This window comes from Xenopus laevis, chromosome 3S (assembly GCF_017654675.1).
Source record: "Xenopus laevis strain J_2021 chromosome 3S, Xenopus_laevis_v10.1, whole genome shotgun sequence".
NCBI lineage: Eukaryota > Metazoa > Chordata > Amphibia > Anura > Pipidae > Xenopus > Xenopus laevis.
The window spans coordinates 85637873-85660747 of NC_054376.1; the positions used below are offsets into that span (position 1 = coordinate 85637873).

General features: G+C 35.3%; 1 protein-coding gene across 4 annotated transcripts in view; it reads right to left on the bottom strand.

Moving 5' to 3' along the window:
- Positions 1-22875, bottom strand: part of LOC108713136 (synaptotagmin-1) — a 305972-nt gene that overhangs the window by 37120 nt on the left and 245977 nt on the right. For all 4 annotated transcript variants that reach the window (XM_041588587.1, XM_018255925.2, XM_018255926.2 and 1 more), the window contains one exon: positions 3501-3618. In XM_041588587.1, coding sequence (XP_041444521.1) covers positions 3501-3618 — 118 coding nt within the window. The remainder of the gene's footprint in view (positions 1-3500; positions 3619-22875) is intronic.

Consider the following 22875-nt stretch of genomic DNA (forward strand, 5'->3'; position numbering starts at 1 on the left):
AGCTCCATTCTGGGTACCTGATTGCAGCACAACCACAAAATATGCTAGATGTCCTCAGCTATTTGTTTGCATGTCATTTTCCACAAATCTGATCTGCTGAGTTTTATTATCCTAACAGTCTGTGTTTTTGATTTGATTAAAAGAAACTGATTTTATCTGTTATTTTCAATATCCTATGCTTGAATAGATATTCTAGTTCTCATATCCGTATCTTTGTCTAGCCACACAGTGGGGACACCCAGTTCAGACCTTTATCTTATTTCAGATCACCAGCTGCTTGCATCTTCTACGCATAAAATGTTTTTTTTTGTCTTGTGGGCAATAAGCCTTGTAACCTTAGTTTTAGTGCAGCGCTGGGGTTATTTGCTCTACTTTTGATTGAATAAACATTGGTGTCTGTACGGGCTAATTTAACAAGGGTTAAAAACACTAATGCAAGATACCTGTTTTACTTGTGTTTGCATGGAGAAATGTGTCTTAGATGACAATAAAGTGTATACTGATTTGCATGCTAATATTTAGCATTTAAAAGTACTGCCTAGAGCAGAAATGATTTATCAAGAACAGATGGCTCTGCACTGAAACTGATTTCTATATAGTCATATTACACAATGTATTATTTATATATTAAAAAAAATGTTAAATGGCACAATATTGCTTGTCCATATGGGCTATTCTATTATACTTGCACCAGTATAGCAAACGAGTTTTAATTATAATCTTTATTCTTACAAAGGTCTACCAGTTTTCCTTTGTGCTGTGTACTGCATTTTATGCACAATGACCGCCTGCCCTGAACAAACTGTGCATAGTGGAGCACTAAGATGGAATGACACATTTCAGATTATTGAATGTAACCCAAAAATCTCTAAACCTCTCTCCTATGTACAAACACATGTGCATATTAAGTTATTTCCTCAATGAAAGAATGGTATGCAATGCTGGTATATTTGTTGATTCAATGTTAGATGTTTGTAGGTTGGCAGGTTGTCTTCTCATGCAAGTAAATACTTTAATATCATCAGGAATTAAAATAAAATTTATAAAACAAAGAAAATTAATAGTTCTTGCTCTTGCTATCCAGGGTTTCTATTGTAAGTACATTTCAATAAACATTGGGGGCATATTTATTTTTCTGTGTAAAAATCAGCACAATATTACACCGTACATAGTCAGGCTTTGTTGTGTAATAAAACGGCACGTCTTTCTAAAGTGACTTCCGCCAGGAACAATGTAAAATAACAGCATCAAATCTGGCGTTCGCATGGTGTAAAATTACCCACACCTTGATAAAATCGCCATTTATTTTCCACAGCTTTTTACAACGTTTTCGTTGTCCACAGCTTAATAATTACACCCCTTTAGAGATGTCGCGAACTGTTCGCCGGCGAACTTGTTCGCGCGAACATCGGGTGTTCGCGCTCGCCGGAAGTTCGCGAACGTCGCGCGACGTTCGCCATTTTGGGTTCGCCATTGTTGGCGCTTTTTTTGCCCTCTCACCCCAGACCAGCAGGTACATGGCAGCCAATCAGGAAGCTCTCCCCTGGACCACTCCCCTTCCCTATAAAAACCGAAGCCCTGCAGCGTTTTTTCACTCTGCCTGTGTGTGCTGAAGAGATAGTGTAGGGAGAGAGCTGCTGCCTGTTAGTGATTTCAGGGACAGTTGAAAGTTTGCTGGCTAGTAATCGTTTTGATACTGCTCTGTTATTGGAGGGACAGAAGTCTGCAGGGGTTTGAGGGACATTTAAGCTTAGGTAGCTTTGCTGGCTAGTAATCTACCTTCTACTGCAGTGCTCTGTATGTAGCTGCAGTGGGCAGCTGTCCTGCTTCTGATCTCATCTGCTGACTGCTGCAATAACAGTAGTCCTTGTAAGGACTGCTTTTATTTATTTTTTGTTGTTTTACTACTACTACTACTACTACTATAAGAGCCCAGTGCTATTAGTCTAGCAGTGTTGGGGAGTGGGACTGGTGTGCTAATCTGCTGCTCCTAGTAGTTCAGCAGCACCAACTTTAATTTTTTTTTTTTAATATTCATTTTTTTATTTTACTTTTTTTTATTTTACTACCGCTGTAGTAGTGTATAAGTTGACCTTTTAGGCATTATTTGCCCTGTAGGCATTATTTGCACACTGTTTTCTTCAACCCGCCATCTAGCTGTGTGACCTTGTTCACATTCTGTCTAAATATCCATAATATTACCGTCTCCAGAAAAAACACCGGAGTGACTTTTTTCAAGCAGCCATAATATATTTTACGTAATCCGTATCCACCGCTGTAGTAGTGTATACGTTGACCTTGTAGGCATTATTTGCACAGTGTTTTCTTCAACCCGCCATCTAGCTGTGTGAGCTTGTTCACATTTTGTCTAAATATTGATAATATTATCGTCTCTAGAAAAACCACTTGAGTTACTTTTTTTCAAGCAGCATTCATATATTTTACGTAATCCGTATCCACCGCTGTAGTAGTGTATACGTTGACCTTGTAGGCATTGTTTGCCCAGTTTTTTTGGCCGCAGCCACTGAAGCACAGAGGCCAGAAAAAATATGCCATATAAATGCTGAAAATAGTCATTTTTTGCCATACGTTGACTCAACGTATATGGCAAAAAATTACTATTTTCAGCATTTATATGGCATATTTTTTCTGGCAACTGTGCTTCAGTGGCTGCGACCAAAAAAACTGGGCAAACAATGCCTACAAGGTCAACGTATGGCAAAAAATGACTATTTTCAGCATTTATATGGCATATTTTTTCTGGCAACTGTGCTTCAGTGGCTGCAACCAAAAAAACTGGGCAAACAATGTCTACAAGGTCAACGTATGGCGAAAAATTACTATTTTCAGCATTTATATGGCATATTTTTTCTGGCAACTGTGCTTCAGTGGCTGCGTCCAAAAAAACTGGGCAAACAATGCCTACAAGGTCAACGTATGGCAGTTGTTTAAAGAGAACAGTAGATTACTAGCCAGCAAAGCTACCTAAGCTAAAATGTCCCTCAAATCCCTGCAGACTTCTGTCCCTCCAATACAGAGCAGTATCAAGCAGATTACTAGCCAGCAAACTTACTATCATCTGTCCCTGAAATCACTAACAGCTCTCCCCCTACACTATCTCTTCCAAGCACACACAGGCAGATTTTTCAGATACATTTTTGCCCTTGATCCCCCTCTGGCATGCCACTGTCCAGGTCGTTGCACCCTTTAAACAACTTTAAAATCATTTTTCTGGCCAGAAATGTCTTTTCTAGATGTTAAAGTTCGCCTTCCCATTGAAGTCTATGGGGTTCGCGAACCGCTCGCATTTTTGCGCAAGTTCGCGAATATGTTCGCGAACTTTTTTTCCGACGTTCGCTACATCCCTACACCCCTTGGTCTAACGTTTTAATGAGTCTGTCTAAACTGAGGTAGTAATAGTTATCCCATTTATATTCCTTTTTATCACACACAGATTTAAATGAAACAGATTCAATTATACTTAAATATATTTCATTTACCTGATAAACCACCAACATCCATCTTCTTTAGGTTCTTTGCCTCGAGAATAACAACTGTTAGCTTGCCAGCCGTAGGTACGTAGCGGAGGGAAAAGCAGATGTCACCCAGTTTCTCTTGCTGTGAAAACAAATCAACCAACAAATTAGAGCAGGATGTGGAAAATAATATGGTTTTCAACAATAATTCTAACTATATTTGTATCCAGTTTTATCATGTTGCATTGACAAGTTAACTAGGTAGCGTGAGGAGACTCAAAACTTGACTCAAATCTTTTTCTAATCGTTGCACAGGCATATAACAGTGATTATCTTTGCCACCCTGTCCCTGGGTGCTCTCTATTACTTGGCACTGCTAACAGTAAGTGACCTTGTGAATCTAGCTAATGAAGGCCAAGCTATAGGAAGTATCATACATTAGGGTTGGCATCTGTAGTCTAGCCTGTAAAGCGCTGGTCACCATTAAGTACTTGCTTAATGCCCAGGGTCATATTTCCAATGTTATTTAGAATTTTTAAATTTTTGATTTTTAGAGTTTTGAGTAAATAGCATATATAAGGTCAGAATGTGATCCCGGTTGTGTGTGTTTAAGCTCTTTGCAGTTGAACTTGCATTTGTAAATGAGCTCTCTAACCTTCTAAATGAATATTTGATATCAATTTGATGTCAGTAAATAATTAAGGAAATATAGTGTATACAGTACACTGGGGTTGCCTAAAAGGTGAAGGTATCCAGACTTCTATATACAGGTATGGGATCATTATCTGGAAATACTTTTATCCAGAAAGCTCCAAATTAAAGGAAGGCCATCTCCCATAGACTGCAATAAAAGTTTCTGTTTTAAAGAGCATGTATAAGGTTTATGATGATTTTGCTGGGCATGCTCATGTCCAGACTTTTGCATGGAAACTGATTTCAATGGAGAGTCTTTGGACAGCAGAGAACTACATGATCAGCTCGAACAGCCTGTTGTAATGCACCTTGCTGTTGTTATTTAATTATACCTTTTCTTTGTCCTTTAAGATATGTACAATGAAAGACATACTGTAAAATATTTTTTTTAGCAATCTAGAGTTTGCACATAAATTAAAGGCCAACCCAAAACCTTTTGTTGCTTTTCAAGGGATTAGTAAGAGACAGACAGGGACTGTTTTGAATAGCGAATATACTGTATTTATGAATACTTTTAAAAATAGTGAAATTGTATATATTGGAAAGTCTCTTAGAATGGCATTGTCTTTCCTTATGAAAATAAAATCCCCTGGATCATTTTCATTTTGTAAATTGAAATTAGAAGATAAAAGATTTTTTCCAGAGAACAACTGGGGATATTTGTCAGAATATTAAGAAAAAAGCTACCTGATGGTTATTATACATTTTCAATCTGTCAAGTTGCACATAAGGGAATGGGAAGGTGGTTTATAGAACAGTAAATTGGGATTCCTACCACTTTCATGTATTTAAAACATTAGGGGGCCGATTCACTAAGCTCGAGTGAAGGATTCGAATGAAAAAAATTCGAATTTTTTTTGGTACTTCGACCATCGAATTGGTTACATTCGTTCGAATACGAATGAAATCGAACGAATCGAACGAAAAATCGTTCGACTATTCGACCATTCGACCATTCGATAGTCGAAGTACTTTCCCTTTAAAAAAAACTTCGACCCCCTACTTCGGCAGGTAAAACCTACCGAAGTCAATGTTAGCCTATGGGGAAGGTCCCCATAGGTTTGCTAACCTTTTTTTGATCGAAGGATTTTCCTTCGATCGTTGGATTAAAATCCTTCGAATCGTTCGATTCGAAGGATTTAATCGTTCGATCGAACGAAAAATCCTTCGATCGATCGAACGAACGTTTAGCGCTAAATCCTTCGACTTCGATATTCGAAGTCGAAGGATTTCAATTCGAGGGTCGAATTTCGAAGTATTTTTTACTTCGAAATTCGACCCTTAGTGAATCTGCCCCTAGCTGTCAGCTATCTTATCTCCAGCAATAATAAATCTTAAAAGTTAGTTATGATATGCTTGAAGACAATTCTACGTCACTGGAATTTCAGAAATGTTTTATCTGATAACCAGTGACTGAAACATGCATGCAGTGCTAAGTGGATAGCAATTGTTTCCTATAGCTCTGATTCACCTTGCCAATGCACCTTTCTAGAAGGCAGTTGGTACATTAATGTTACCTTGGTGTAATAAAGAGAGCAAAGAATAAGCATAACAAATGACTTTTATATGCCAAATAAAGAGGTCCTCTTTAGTGATGGGCGAATTTGCGAAACGGCGCCGGCGTCCGTTTTTTGGACGGCGTCGCACATTCGCCGGTGAATTTTTGTGCACGTTTTGTGAATTTATTCGCCGACCGCGAATCACGCAAATTCGCTACGAATTCGCACCTGGCGAATAAATTCGCCCATCACTAGTCCTCTATCCCGAAGCTTTTTTTTCACAGTTAAAAAAAATACAAGTCTAAAAAGTACTACCGTATATACTCGAGTATAAGCCGACCCGAGTATAAGCCAAGGTACCTAATTTTACCTACGAAAACTTGGAAAGCTTATTGACTCTAGTATAAGCCTAGACACAACTACAGCCCTGTCTCCCAGCAGCGCACATTCTGCCAAAGCGACCCCCCCAGCGATCAACCGGACTTCTTTGCAAAGTTGATGGTGACAGAGAATTGCCAAACGGATTACTGTGTGAATTGTCCCACTGTCCCACTACCATGTGCAGAGGGTGCTGTGTGATATTGCCATCACTGTTAATCTTTCGTATAACCAACAGAGGGTGCTGTATGATATTGCAGTCACTGTTATACTTTTATATAACCAACAGAGGGCACAATGTATTCTTTCATATAACCAACAGAGGGTGCTGTGTGATATTGCAGTCACTGTTATTCTTTCATATAACCAACAGAGGGCGCACTGTATTCTTTCATATAACCAACAGAGGGTGCTGTGTGATATTGCAGTCACTGTTATTCTTTAATATAACCAACAGAGGCGCACTGTTATTCTTTCATACAACCAACAGATGGCGCTGTGTGATATTGCAGTCAATGTTAATCTTTCATATAACCAACAGAGGGCGCACTGTTATTCTTTCATACAACCAACAGATAGCGCTGTGTGATATTGCAGTCACTGTTATTCTTTCATGTAACCAACAGATGGCGCTGTGTGATATAGCAGTCACTGTTATTCTTTCATATAACCAACAGAGGGCGCACTGTTATTCTTTCATATAACCAACAGATGGCGCTGTGTGATATTGCAGTCACTGTTATTCTTTCATATAACCAACAGATGGTGCTGTGTGATATTGCAGTCACTGTTATTCTTTCATATAACCAACAGAGGGCGCACTGTTATTCTTTCATATAACCAACAGAGGGCATTGTGGGATATTGCAGTCTCTCCCCAAGTGTACTGTTGGTATAGGAATGATTAAAAGGGACTGCAATCTTAGCTACTCGGGTCGGGTACCGCTTACCCGAGTATAAGCCGAGGTAGACTTTTTCAGCACATTTTGGATGCTGAAAAACTCGGCTTATACTCGGGTATATACGGTACAACAATTTCATTCTTTGATAATGAATAAAAAGCAATGTAACTTTTATTAGTTAAGCTACGAAGCCTCTAACTTTGTAACTCCAGACAGTTAAAAAAAAAACCCTAAATAACAGATTTTTAGCTCCAGAGGCTTACATAACCTTACCATATGAAATGACAATGATGTATAGAGAAGAAAGTTTCATGCCTCTCTAGTTTCTTAAGTGATGTGATTTGCAGAAGATGGTCTCTGGTGGCCTAATTATTACATAGGTATCATGCGGCAACTGTGGAATTTTTTTTTTCATTCTAAGCAAATAAATAATGTATTGGAGAAAATGACTTTGATCATGACATGAAAATTGTAAAGTGGTGTTAGATGGCTCCAGCCAGCTCTCGGATTTGGTATTAGTGCTATCTATTAGAACAGCAGACTAACAGAGAGCTAAGCACTTATACAGTGTGCAATGCATGCCATTTTTTAATTGAAAGGTGTTACATGTACAGCAAATTTAAATGTTAAATAAATAAATAAAAAAACTCCCAAAAAATTTCAACTCCCAACCCCAAATCCCTTTAAAATTGGTGCGACAAAAAGTCATGACAAAATGGAGCATCAATTTGAATTGGGCAACTTTTTTGCCATGACACGACAAGTCGAATTTATTGGATTATCAAAAACCAGTGCAAACAGCCCAAAAGTATTGAGAATCCTGAAGGTAAAAAAAACATGTTCAGTGAAGAAGTTAACAGAAATGGAAGAAAATATCTTGCATGCAGATCACACACCTGTAAGCACAATTTTGCTTCATATAATTTCTACTCTGTAGTATCTAGAAAATATGCCTATAACACGACAGGATATCACATTCACATTTGTCTCGAGCAGGTCACAAATGAGAAACTAATTGAGTTCATGAGCTAGATATTCCAAATATCCTTAATCATGCAAATTTAATTGAAGCCCCAGAAATGTCAAGAGAATTGTAAGACTTACGATCCCTCATCACCAAAATATTGTATTGAAAACCTGCCTACTATGAATTTAACAAATTTATGCCACTGTTACATTGATAAAAATCAGAAACTGTCATGTGTTCCATTTGGCAGCAAGACTGTTTCGTAGCAAAGTATACATTTCTGTTCCTTAATTATAGTCTGTACATTTCTGATTGATTTTGTTTATTATTATATGATAATAAACAATAATAAATGCCTTATCTAACAATATATATAACAGAAATAGTGATGGGCAAATTTGTACCGTTTCGCTTAGCCAAAAAATTCACAAAATGGTGGAAATTTTTTTTACGAAATGCAAACAATTCGCGAAACCCATTGAAGTCAATGGGGGTTAAAATAATTTTGACGCGAACGACAATTTTCATATGCGCGACTGTTGCAGTCAATCGGTGTCCAAATAATTTTGACTTTTAATTAATATAGTTAATTGAAAAACCAAACATGGTTGATTCTATGCTATTTAGTTAGCCTATCAGAGAACTAAAAGAAAATCATTGATTTGGGAAAGAATCCTATTCGTAAAGTTTATTTCCAAAACAACTTGATTCCTTCTGTTTATCCTGCAGAATTGTGCTTAGAAGAGGGAAATAAATACTGCCATGGAATTATATCTCCCTATATAGATTGGAAGAGAACCTAGACAATTATCCATGCTTTGAACAGTATCATTTAAAGCCCTATTTGTCAGGTCATGCCCTCACTGATACCATTCCGCACATCCAGGCTTCTTGGTTATAGCTCTATTGGGCTTCATGCAAGGTGATGTAGAAAAAAGGAGGGCAATGTGAGGTTATAAGGAAGCCTATGGTTAGGAAGCCTGAGAGATAACAGCTTAGGTGCGGTTAAAACAGCAATCTGATAAAAATATCAGCTCTTGAAAAATCCAAATGAAGAGGAAAACACAAATGAACAGAGTACCTTTATAGAAATAGCATAAACTGAGACAAACTGTAGACTTCAATAGGACAGAGTGGCAATATTATGCTTCTCTGTAGCTGTCTTGGCTTCAATTTAGCAGTTGCCACACACACACATACAGACACACACACACACACATACACACACACACACATATATATATATATATATACAAAGGCACATAGAAGAGAAGGAAGGTTTATGCCCATAATAATTATGCTTCTATACTTGCTATCTATGTAAAGGGATGATACATTTGCCCAAGTGAAATGATAATTCATACAATACATTAATATATGTTATTTCTATAAAATGCATTTTTTTTATTTTACAAACCAAAAACATTTAATTACACTAATACTATATACACATCATAATGATCACGAACCATATAAGCTAAGTGTGCAAATGTCTATAAGGGCTGGGGTTGGAATAGTTTTTGCTCCACTGTTTTTTTTTTGTTTTTTTTTACTGTATGATTTTCTAGTACTGAGAAAGGGACTATAACACTTTACGATTCTTTTCCAAGATGTAAGCACTTCAAAATATTTTGTTAACTGTGTATATGGAGAGTGTTGCTCTTCTGCAGAATGTGAAGATGCTCCACGAGTAAACACTATTATTTGGGCTTTATGAAAATGCTACTTGATTGTCATTAGCTGAAAAGCCTGCACAATCATCTGTCTCTTACACACTCTAAAAGGTTATGCTTGAAAGCACTTTAAATCAGAGATTAGACAGAGGAAAATGCTCTTCTCTTTCCAAATAGGGGTCACGGTGTCAACTCTAACGTGCCTCAGTTCAAGGGAAATACTTTAAAAAGGGAAAAAAAGGGAAAGAAAACAAGTCTAAAGCTTTTCCTTTGAAGTGAAACTAAAAGGAAGTCTCACAGCAATGACATTTCTTTGCACTGTGCCTCTTACCACTAATGCCTACAGATGGGTGCTGTGCTCTGCTGGTTGTATCTCGTTCTGTTTTGTAACTTGGCTTCCTTGTAGCTTCTGCCTGATTATATTTCTAAATGTCACTCACGTTTATGTGGCCCATTGCACAAAACAAAATTAATTTAATGTAGAACAGAATCATAATATTATTACTTCTGACAGCATGGAAAACTTATTAACTATAGCTTGTCACAAAGCTTTTTCCATGAATGAATTAAACATTAAATGGAAACATAATATATGCTGAAGCTGTTTTCTTTTATACATGACAAGATGTTGCAAGATGTTAAACTGCACAGTTCTACCATAATTACAGTAAAATAATATGGCAATTGTATGGTGTGGAGAGCTAATCTTTATCCTATTATGACGGGAAATGGGAAGACATAATGCAATTGCTTCCATGGAAAATAAGCTGACCTGTACTGGAAGCCTTGCAGTAAGATTTACAAAAAAAATGAGTGCCCAAAAGAGTGTTATTATAATGTGCACAAATGGTATCTGGGTATACTCAATTCTTTAGGACTTCCAGTGCCAAAAAGCGAATGATAAGATCAAGAGGGTAAGTGGAAATGATAGGAAATACAGTTTCAGATTTATGAAATTCATTGCTAATGGAACAAGAGCGATGGAGCTTGTACTTTGTGTTTTCAACTTCATGTGACTTTGGTTTCACTCTCCTTCCTAGTGTACATAAGATAACTGTTTTAGGCAATGAGTAACATGCACATGCACAATGCTGTGAGTTTACATTGGCCTACAAAAGCCAGCAGCTGCAATCTCTCTGTATGCAAAAGCGTCTAACATTAGTAATGTTACAGGAGTCCTATCAACAATGGTAGACACATTTATCAAAGGTAGATTTTCGAATTCATGTGAGTTTTTTAAAACTCCCCCAAACTCACATCGAAATGTGTTATTAAAATCTATTTTTTCAAACTCGGACGAATTGAAACGACCAGAAAATTTTGAATCGAATTCCATCAAACTTGATTTGAGTTTTTTCTCCGAGATATACTTGAATGTCAGGAAATTGATCCCTGGACCTCTCCTATTGACTTAAACAGCAATTCGGCAGGTTTTAGGTGGCGAATAGTCGAATTTGAAGGGCCAGAGTATGATAAATCTCGAAAATCAAATTAAAATTTTTTTTAAAAACTTGAATCGAAATTGTTTAACCCCTATATCGAATTTGACAGTTTTGACCATAAAAAAAATCGAAAATTCTAATTTTCAATTCGACCATTGATAAATCTGCCCCATAAAGTCTTTTGATTCAAACATTTGTCTATGATATGTATTTATTTTCTGTATGTTATATATTGATCATGTAAAAGTTAATCTTTCCTTTTTCAGTCTAATACTGATTTTTTTCAGTATACCAATCCAAATTGCTGCTTTGAATTTACTGGAAAATAAGTGGTCTACTGGAAGATCAGTCTATGCTTTGCATAACAAATATCACAATTTACTTGGTGAAAAATGTTTCTTTCTCCATCAGGAAGGTAGCAAAGTTATGGTTTATGTCAAACTTGTCAACATGTTTAAAACCCCATGGTGCCCTCTGTCATTTAAGAAAAGGCAACAAGGGTCCCTAAATATGTTGTGCAATATATGTCTTTTAGTGGAATGATTGATGTCCAGTTGTTTGGAGATCTTTTTATAAACCTTCCTAAACTCCTAGGCATCTATATGCTTCTTTCTAAAAGATTCAGAGAGCTTTTTCAGTCTAAGCCAGATGATTTCACGCAGAACAAACCAAACAAAATGTCTGAGGTTCCTCCATGATCCTCTCTAACAATGTTCTAATCATTTGCACCTGATCTGATGCAACTGATTGCACTCATATTTTTCAAAAGACTGTATATGAAGACATAAAGTAATACAAATAAAAAAAAAACTATCTAGTATTTTGCAATGTTATAATGCTCATTGTATTACATTGCACATTTCAATTGCACACTGCTCATTACAAAAACCTGCTTCAAGGTGGAGTCATTTTTTGCCAGAAAGTAAAAAATATTTGCATCACATATTTTGTGTTAACTCAATTTATTACATTGTCCACTATTACTACACAATAATAGTATTAAGTACTCCGTTTTTATCTTTGATACAATAGATGATTGGTGATTTGTTACCAGTTACTTCTGTGTTAACAATATTATCCAATTCTAGCTTTCTATTTCTTGTTGTTGTCACTTGAATATTCAGGTGGATACCAGAGAATGCCATGTGAAATGGTACAGTATTAACGTTATAATTCAGTTTATTGACAAGATGGTCTCTCTGGAATTCTAAGGCCTGTGTGCTTTTAAATAAATTAAATAAGGATTTTCTTCTTTTTGCTTATATGCTCAATTTAAATATTTTTTTAATTTACTGCTGTATAAAAATTAGGAGATTATATATGTATATGACAAAAGTATACTGTATAATTATATATATATATATATATATATATATATATATATATATATATATATATATATATATATATATATATATATATATATACACATCCAAAACAAACCGCACTCCAAGGACTTTATAGTGCAAAAGTAAATTATTATTTATTTCGACGTTTCGGCGCCATCACTCGGCCCGTCTTCAGGAAGGCCTTCAGGAATACCTTCCTGAAGATGCCTGAGTAATGGCGCCTAAATGTCAAAATAAATAATAATTGATTTTTGCACTATAAAGTCCTTGGAGTGCTTTCTTTTGGATATATATACATGTGATTGCTTTCATCAGCACCCAGGCATTTGTGGCAGTGGTTGAGAGTGCACCAGGTTTGACTAATCATATATATATATATATATATATATATATATATATATATATATATATATATATATATATATATATATATATATATATATATATATATATAAATATATATATATATATATATATATATATATTTTTTTTTTGCTTGAAGCAAAAGTCAACTATAGGTCAATGTTGATAATTTTTCTCTGATAGTTCTGCTTTGTAAGTAATTGTTACTTGAAGTTCCTAAACCTGACTGTTTTGCCAACCTGACTATCCCTTCTCAACCTGTCAGTTAGAGTTTCTAATGGTAACGGACTACTGATGCACAAATATGGCAGCCCCCTCATAGAGGAACAGAGTAGTAAGAAGGTGATGTAAAAGAATCAGGCAAATACTGTTATGGCAAAATTATAAATGGCATTCAAAGACAATGTTATGATAGATAATAAAAAAAGTTATTTTCTGATGTCAGTATCTCCTTAAACAATTGTCATACAGATATTTTCGAGAGTTACTTACAACATATATGAATGTGACATACAGTACAGGGCTGATGTCCCAAGAGCTATATTTAGATATTTGCAGGAGGCTTGTCTGAGCAGAAGCCTCTTGCATTCTACCCTCTGCTGACATTTCTCTGGGCCCTGGAGGGAAGAAACCTATTCAAAGTCCAAAATACAGCTAACTCCCAGAAAAGTACTTCTTAAAGTGGACCTGTCACCCAGACACAAAAATCTGTATAATAAAAGTCCTTTTCAAATTAAACATGAAATCCAATATCTATTTTTTATTAAAGCATTCATAGCTGTTGTAAACTCATTTAAAAATCTCAGCTGTCAATCAAATATTGTCTGCCCCTCCTCTATGCCATGGGCATAGAGGCGGGGCAGACAATTACTTTCACTTTCCATTCAGCACTTCCTAGATGTCACTGCTCTCCCCACATTCCCCCGTTTTCTTTACCATTTAATTGTGTAACCAGGGCATGGGGATGGACATCAGGTCCCCCATTCTGGTGCACAAACAAGATTCTGAGATGATGCAAGGCTTGCCTTAATAACAGTGTCCACAAAATGGCTGCTGCCTGTTTGCTATCATTTTGAATTCCCAGACTAAAGGAAACAAGATTCAAATAATTTATATAGTGTAATTTAAGTTCATTTTGCTTGACTAATGTGATAAAATAGGATTTTTAATAATTTTTTTTGGTGACGGGTCCCTTTTAAATGACTTCTATTTTATTTTCAGTATTCACTTTAAACAAAAAAATATAATAAACGTTGAAATAAAAGTTTTTATATCTGTAAAATGGAAATTTCTGACTTAAAACATTTAGTAATAGGGTATTAAAGCCAACTAATTATCTTGTACAGCAAGTGGTTTTCAATGGAATATAATACAATGTTGATGCAACTTGTGGAGCATAGAAAATATATTGGACCTTGAGCAATTAGGCCTTTTCACACTTTATTCCATTTATAAGGCAATTTCATTTCCTTACTATTAAGTAGTGCTCATTCTCAAACTCTCCTCTCTTAGCTCCATCTAAATATTTATCTGTAATATCCTTATTTGTTAAACTCCATTTCACTCGTATATCACTAATATATTTTAATATTACTACACCTTCATACTCATTTACAGTACCTATATGTTTCCCATACCCCTATGGAAAACTGAATCAATACATGAATAATTTAGAATGTATTATAAAAAAGACTTATGTACAAACACAAGAAAAGATGAACCGAGAGCCTTGACGTCTGTGACATTTCTGTATGAGAAATTTATTATACATTTTATGGTCTCTGTTTCTAATGGACTGACTCCTGAAAAGGCTCAATGACCCAGGGGCTAACAGAAAAGCATATTGTTTCCATTGATCTTTTTTTATTTAACAGAGACTTAAATGTGCTGTAACCAACACAACATTTTTATATTTTGTAGTTAAAATGACTTTTGGTCACATAAGAAAGTGAGCTATTTGATATCATGATCAACCAACACTACTGGTAATGTAATGACATGAAGTAATAGGTTACTGTTAAAGAGTCACAGCTAACACTGATTTGGACCAATGGGATCAACGTGGTAGCTAAATATATTGGTGCAATTTACTAACGCCTGCATTTTTGCTTTGGAAAATTTTGCCATACTTTGCACAACTACATCAGATGTTAATTCAAGGCAAATACATGAATTGTCGCTAAAAATGTGCATCAATCTTTAGTAAATTTGCCCCATTGAGTCCTAGAAAAACCATTTAAGGACCCCCCATAAGATTTTTAATGAAACTGCTTTAATGAGTGTCCCCCTATACCTGAGTCTGCTTCCACTCTTGGTTATCTTCAATTATGATATTAATGAAAGGCCAATAATCTTTATCTAATATTATATTTACTTTTCCAGTAGAAGTTTTATGTGTGATACAGACTACTTATGCCTGCTAATATAAGAGCCTATGCATGTACATATAAATTAATACAGATATTCACAAAAAATTCATAAACCATTGTTTTTAATACTTAGAAGCATGCTAATTATGCAGTATCATAATAAAAACTAGTTTGATTTTCAAATGCTATAATGCAAGATTGGAAAATAATCCCTTCAGGCCTTAAATGCAAAAGCATGAAAAAAGATTCAAATGTCAAACATAGCTTAAGAAAAAAGTTCATTCTGTGCTTTACAATATGGAGTAAATCAAACAAAAGAAAAAAATCCAGTGAGTTCATTTGACTTTCTTTGCTTTTAAAATAATTGTCTTTTAAATTTAATAATAACAGCAGACATTGCATTAAGAATTTGCTTCTAAGCCAGCTATGTCAGGCTATATAGCTTGCAACTGGGTCACCTTTTACTGAAGCATTTTGTAACCTTTTTCTGTCTACAAAACAAACAACAACAAAAAAAAACAGTGGGTACTGTATTGAAAATAAATATATACCTAATGAAGTGGCAACCATAATAGCACCCTGCAATGGCGACCACATGATGGTATAGAACTTCAGTGCATTTTATTATTTAATGGAATGTCATTTTAAAATAATACATAATTCCAATTCAAGATCCCAGTGAGGCACCATAGTGTTAAATTATGAATAAATATCTTGAATACCTTGTTAACATTCATTAGTACAATAATAAAGCTGTATTAGCTGTTGTTAAGAATTCTATTCTATTGTGCATCATGGTTATTCTAGTGCTTTATAACCCTGTTAAAATGATAATTGTGAGCTTTTGTAGAGAAAGGTAAATATGCTTCTTTTTTTAATTTCTCTTAGGAAAACAGACAAGTAGCCAAACTAGTCTCTGATATAAAACTTTTACATAACTACTCGGACTGGATTATTGCAATATACAAGCAATGGGTTTAGCAAACGAGAAAAAACAACATAGAAGTATATGCTGTGATTTTACCATAAAACACTGTTAAGTTTAGTCTTCTGCCTAGGGAGCCTTGGCTCTCATAAGGGGGAGTAATAAATGTTATGTTTATGGTTAGTCTGTAATTAATTCCTCTTTAATGCAGATGTTATGTCAGCTGTATGAATTGAAACCACAATTTAACTCTATTTCTCTAAAACCACCAATGCCATGAAAGTTAAAAGAAGATCTGAATACGAAAAGTAGAAATAGAAAAAAGTGCTGAATTATCAAAAAAATAAATCTCTTAAAATGTTAGTTTTTTGGACAATTACAAGTGAAATTGGCATAAGAGGCCTATTTATTATGCTGTGTTAAATGAAAATTCGTTGAAAAAGCTGTGTAAAATAAATGACGTATTTATCAAGGTGTGTTTTATTTTACGCTATGCAAACACCAGATTATCCACTGTTATTTTACACTACATCAGACCGTTGTAAGTAGGTTCCGGAGGACAGCGATGCTTGGAGATGAGTGGCGAATTATTCTCCTGTTTTTTACACCACACAATAGATATGCCCCTACGTGTAGAACAAATGGACATTAAGGGGGTTATTTATTAGAATCCAAATGCCAAAAATTCAAAAAATGGTTTTTTTTACTATAAAATCCAAATTATAGTGGAAAAAAAACCCCTCACATTTTTCAAGATTTATTATACCCCAAGGATGGAAAAAGTCAGAATCCAAAAATCCAGCATCTCAGACCTGTCAAGGTTGTATATAAGTCAATGAGAGAGGTCCCTATCCTATTTGGAAGTTTCCGTGGTCTGTGCTGAAATTAGCCTGAAAATCCGACTATTTCTGACTTTTTTTCAGGCAAGAATCCAAAAAAATTCTGGGTTTTAAGGAAAAAGCCTGAAAGAATTGAGCGATCCGGGAAAAGATTCCGAAAAAAACTTACAATTTGGATTTTTTCTCGATTTTATCAAGTTTGTAATATTGTATGTAATATTGTGAATTATAGTTTAGTTAGACTTTTTTAATTTAAATACCCAGATTTTGATAAATAAGACTCTTAGAGGCCTATTTATCAAAATTCTAATTCGTGAGGTTTGGCATTTTTATCCACTTTAAATAACCCCACGATTAAAAAAAGACCTCTAATTAAAAAAACTTGCCTGAATACAATCATGAAAAAAATCGAATACTCACATTTGTCAAGTTTATAGGCATAAAAAACTCAAATTTGTGAGTTTACAAACTCAAAAACTCAAATTTAAAAAATGGCTTGAATTTTGTCAAGGCCAACTTCTATTGACTTCTACATGAACTCACCAGCTTTTAGATGCTGATTTTTTTACATTCGAGTTTTTTTTTTTGCTTAATACATACCACTTTTTTATATTCAAGCTATAGAAAATAGAATTTGAATTTGTGAGTTTTTTGCAAAAAAAAAAAAAACCCTCAAATAGTGGCAAAAATTCAAATTCAAACCTTGATAAATCACTCCATAAGGTTTCTAATATTTCACATAGTCTTGAAAGCTGCATATACAGATGCAGCCACTTTGGTTTGCCTGTTTGACACAGAATAACTAAACACAGATATCCCACTTATCCCATTTAACACAGAAAATTGTGTCACAGCATCCCATCTAATTAAACCATTCCCCATTGTGAACAATGGTGCTTTGGTATGCTAATGAAAAGGTTAAATGCATTAAATGAGTTAAGATAACTTTAGATAACACAGTTTCTTTGATTAACCCTGAGTCATGACGCATTTAACTCACAAATCCAAGTGGCTTCATCTGTAACCAGGTATACAAACTATGTATCAAGTTCACTCAAATTTAAAGGCACAATAACACCAAAAAATAGTTTGACTGTAGGTTTTGGATCAACAGATACAAAGTTCACCTCTCAGCCTGTATGCATAAAGGGGCATTAGGTGGATCCTGGACATTAGCTATGTTACTTTTAGTTTCTTTCTTTCTTTCTTTCTTTCTTTCTTTCTTTCTTTCTTTCTTTCTTTCTTTCTTTCTTTCTTTCTTTCAAAAACTTAAAAACTTATTTTAAATAATAGGGTAATACAGATAGTACATATATTCAATTTGTAAGAACAAACATCAGTATTGGTAAAAAGGAGTAAACATAATAGAGGTCAATGGGATTTCCCTGTAGAGTTGAGTTGGTCGGCTTTGGCAATCTTTGGTAATTAAAGGAATCCTAAAGGGATCCGCATCAGTTAATAGTGCTGATCCAGCAGAATTCTGCACTGCACTGCTTTATATTTAATTTGGAAATCTGATATGGGGCTAGACATATTGTCAATTTTTAAGCAGCCCTCAGTCATGGGTCTTGTGCTCTGATAAACTTCAGTCACTCTTTACTGCTGTACTGCAAGTTGGAGTGATATCACCCGTCCCTTTTCCCCCTCCAGCAGCCTAACAACAAAACAATGGGAGGGTAACCAGATAGCAGCTCCCTAACACAAGATAACAGCTGTCTGGTAGATCTAAGAATAGAACTCAATAGTAAAATTTAGATCCCACTGCGAAACATTCAGTTACATTGAGTTGGAGAAACAACAGCCTGCCAGAAAGCAGTTCCATCCTAAAGTGGCTCTTTCTGAAAGTACATGACCAGGCAAAATGACCTGAGATGGAGCCTACACACCAATATTACAACTAAAAAAAATACACTTTGTTGGTTCAGGAATCAAATTTTATATGGTAGAGTGATTTATTTGTAGTTTAAACAATGTAATTTAGAAATAAAAATGACACCATAAAAATCATGACAGAATCCCTTTAAGTTCACATAGAAAGCAAAAGGTCAGAAGTTGAATTGGGGCGTCTGTATTGAATCTCAATGCAAAGAACCTAGCTTGGTTAGGGTGAGAGGGGCTAAAAGGAGCCAAAAATCCCTTCATGTGCAAAACATGCAGCACAAGGCCTTCTGAAAACAGAATATATTTACTTGCCTCGTGCCTTATACATAGCACTGCCTTAATACCAAAAATGAGAGTTTAACTTTCACATAAGGCATTATGGGCGGAGACATGAAAATCACTACATTATGTCCCTTTGACCAACTATGCCTCCTGATAGCATAGATACAGCCTAATACGTTCAGAGCCATATTTCCAAACTTGTAGACAGCCTGCTTCGGTCTTGTTAGATCTCATCGGTGCAAGATATTGGAACATGGCTTCTGAGTGGGTAGAACTTGTGGAGTAGCGAATCAAAAAACCTAGCCTGGTTAGGGTGAGATGAGCTAAAAGGAGCCAAAAAGCCCTTCACGTGCAAAACATTAATGAATCTCCAAACTTTCAAGATATGGAGGATGAAACTAGTTCATTTTTCATTCATCATTATCCAGTCTACTTTCTGTTTAAATGCATAAATTCATATATTATTTTAGATTTCAATACTTTGGTGATTTCAACCCTAGACAAGCAGAAAACACAAAATTGTGGAAACAATTGAAAGGGCAAACAATGTCTCCAGTCTTTGTCCAAATGCCATGTGAAAATCTTTTTGGTCTTAAATCTACTTATACTCAAGAATATCGTTCTATCTAATTGGCTGATTTTCCTAAATATTCATAATACTTGCTGCTGATATGGCAAGATAAAATAGAATAGAGAGAAAGCAGTCAGATAACTTAAACATACAATATGTTACTATTTGTATTCCTATCATACAAAAAATATTGCATGTTTAAAAAGAGTTAATTATTAACATTAAAAGGAAATTAACTCTGGATTCAAAATTACACTGCCAGCAATTGTTTTCTCTATTGCATACACCTCCTCCATCACATGGGGGGCTCACAGTATGAGTAAAGGTAGCTAAGGTGGTGCTTCCAGAGCGAGTCAGCAACTTGGACCCATTGATGGGCTTGTCCAATTGATACCTGACAGGCAGATATTAATCAGCAAGAAGTACATCAAGTTGTCACCTTTAGCTGTTCAGTATTTTTAAGTTGCTTGAATATGGATACTTTACATGAATTAAATGTTACATGGGTAACGATATACAGTATATGTATGAAGCAAATAGGTTAAATCTAGACCTGATACATGACATTGCCTTTGCCAGTGTGCTGTTCTCTGAATCCTCCCATGAGTCAGCTCTCTGATTAGTTTTTCCTATTATAGGAGAGAGCACTGATGTATAGGCTGTCCCCTAAGCAATCTGTCTGGGATGTTGCATTAGCTTGCAATAACATTAGAGAACATTGCCAGAAACATCCCTTATCTCTAATCCACTGTCCCCAAATGTATTATTATTAAACTCAATTTGTTGTTTATTTCTTTGCTTTTTGACTCTCTCCCTTGTGCTTTTTCCAAATGGACCAATCACCTCTCCTTCTAAAAAAAGTAAATCTTTGGCTCTGCTCTTCTTCAATAAAAGCTTTTTAAAGCAGTAACTTGGTGAACCATTCTGCTAGTATTTTCAGAATTCGTTTTATGCTCTTTTTACATACTGCTAAATGAACAGAAAAGTATTATACTCTCTCCATATGCTGAAATGGAACTGGATAGATATGCATAAGTTAAAATATTAAGGAGTCTTCACTGTATAAAGGACATTTTAACCACCCACTAAGATCAACACTAGGACAAATGGCATTTTTGGGCAAAAACAATTGACCTCCTATTAGAATTTGGGTCACTGCAGAATGGGAAAACCTGTCTTTTGCAAACCACCCACAACGCTGACTTTCTGGTAGGGACATGTGGAGGTTTCTGCCCTGATTTCAGTAAGTCTTCTACTAGCCACTTAGGTTCAAATTTCAATTTGACACCCACTTTTAATGTGGACATTTAAATTTTTTTTTAAAAAAATCTAGCCTACACTTGTTTAAAAGTATGGCTGTGAGGAAGCTAGATTACCAGTGCACAAGTAATTAGTTACTTCACAAGGATCATATATGGAGCATATATGGAGTATATTGCCCTGTTTAGCTCATGAAATAGCAAATTAAACTCGCGTTGAACAATGGGGATGACAGGGGGTGACAGAACTCTGGAACTAATTTAGTGGACTTTTGGTAAGTGATCTACAAAAGCACCCATATTCATTTTTAAGGTTTAGTTCTTCTTAAAAACAATCAGTAACACAATACTTGTTATATTTTAGAGGCTGCAACTGGCTATTGGCATGAAAAAGCCCTCATAGCAATGTGTACACAGTGGCAGTATTTCACCTTTGCAGATATGAATTTCCAGATATGATTGACATTTCATGCTGAATAAAAATAAATGACATAATATGCTTCTTCCATAGAAGAAAAAAACATTGTGGGGGCCCATTTACCTTGCTCGTTGGCTACTTCGACCTTCGACTACGACTCGAACGATTCAAACTAAAAATCGTTCGAATATTCGACCATTCGATAGTCGAAGTACTGTCTCTTTAAAAAAACTTCGACCCCCTACTTCGCCACCTAAAACCTACCGAGGTGCAATGTTAGCCTATGGGGAAGGTCCTATTTTTTTTGGTCGAAGAAAAATTGTTCGATCGATGATTTAAATCCTTTGATCGAACTATTTGCGGTAAATCCTTCAACTTCGATATTCGAAGTCGAAGGATTTACATTCGGCAGTCGAATATCGAGGGTTAATTAACCCTTGATATTCAACCATATGTAAATCTGCCCCTGTGTGTATATCTTGGGGACTGAGCTGATAGTTGCCAGCGAGCGAAAGAGTCAAATATGTAGACTAAAAGCTATTGCTGTAACATGTATAAAATTTGAGCCTGCAAGAAACATAGTTTTTATTAATTTTTAATGTTAGCAATATGGTCTCTGTCTATTTGTTATGCTTTTAAGAACTGTACAGTATTTATACAGTAGAAAAGAATGTCATACGCTAGAGCAGAATGGGGAACATAGCTAACCTCAGATACCATTCAAATATATATGTTTGACATTTTAAGGTTGTAATATTTCATTGCTGTATCTTTGTCACTGAAGAATACCAGTAGTTATTTTCTGAAAATGTATGGAATTGACAAGTGAATCATGTACAATGCTTTACAAATATTTTAAGCAATATTTTTATCTTGACTTTCACAAAATCAAGCAGTGAATATATACCCAAAATGTTCTTTTATTCTGTCACTGATACTAACCCAAGCACCTAACCTTGTACCTGTATATTGTACATATTTAGGGAAATCCATTGTTTCCTTCGGCTACACCCAAATTTTGCATCGCATCTTACATTCCTCCCAATTTACATAGGTAAACACAGTTGTTTACACAGCAGCATTATATCACAGGCAGCTAGATATAGCTAAAAATACATTTCTTAGGTTTGGGGTTGGTGTAAAGCTCTGCCTTCCTCAATAATACAATCGTTCTCATGCTTCCCATACTTCTGTATATATTCCTAATTTGCCTGTATGCTTGTATGCCACATTTCTCCAGTTTCATGGCAACGAGAATAAAATGCAAATATAGTATATAAGACTGACCATTCTAAAGAATGTTTGCACAGTTTTCTGACAGCCTTTTTATTTTTTGCAGTCTGTCATGACTGCTATTTGCTATCATCTTCCTACATACAAAGGTGTCACTTATTGTAATACAAATACATGTCTGGGGGAAAGGGACAGTGTATGAACTATATTCCTTGCTCTCAAAAGTGGTGGTCAAGGTCAGGTTCTGTAAAAATGGAATATTTACATGTTAAAGCAATATAATGCTCAATATGATTTTAGAATACAGAATTCAACAGATACCTACTGTATATCTATTGAATCTAGGAGGAAACAATA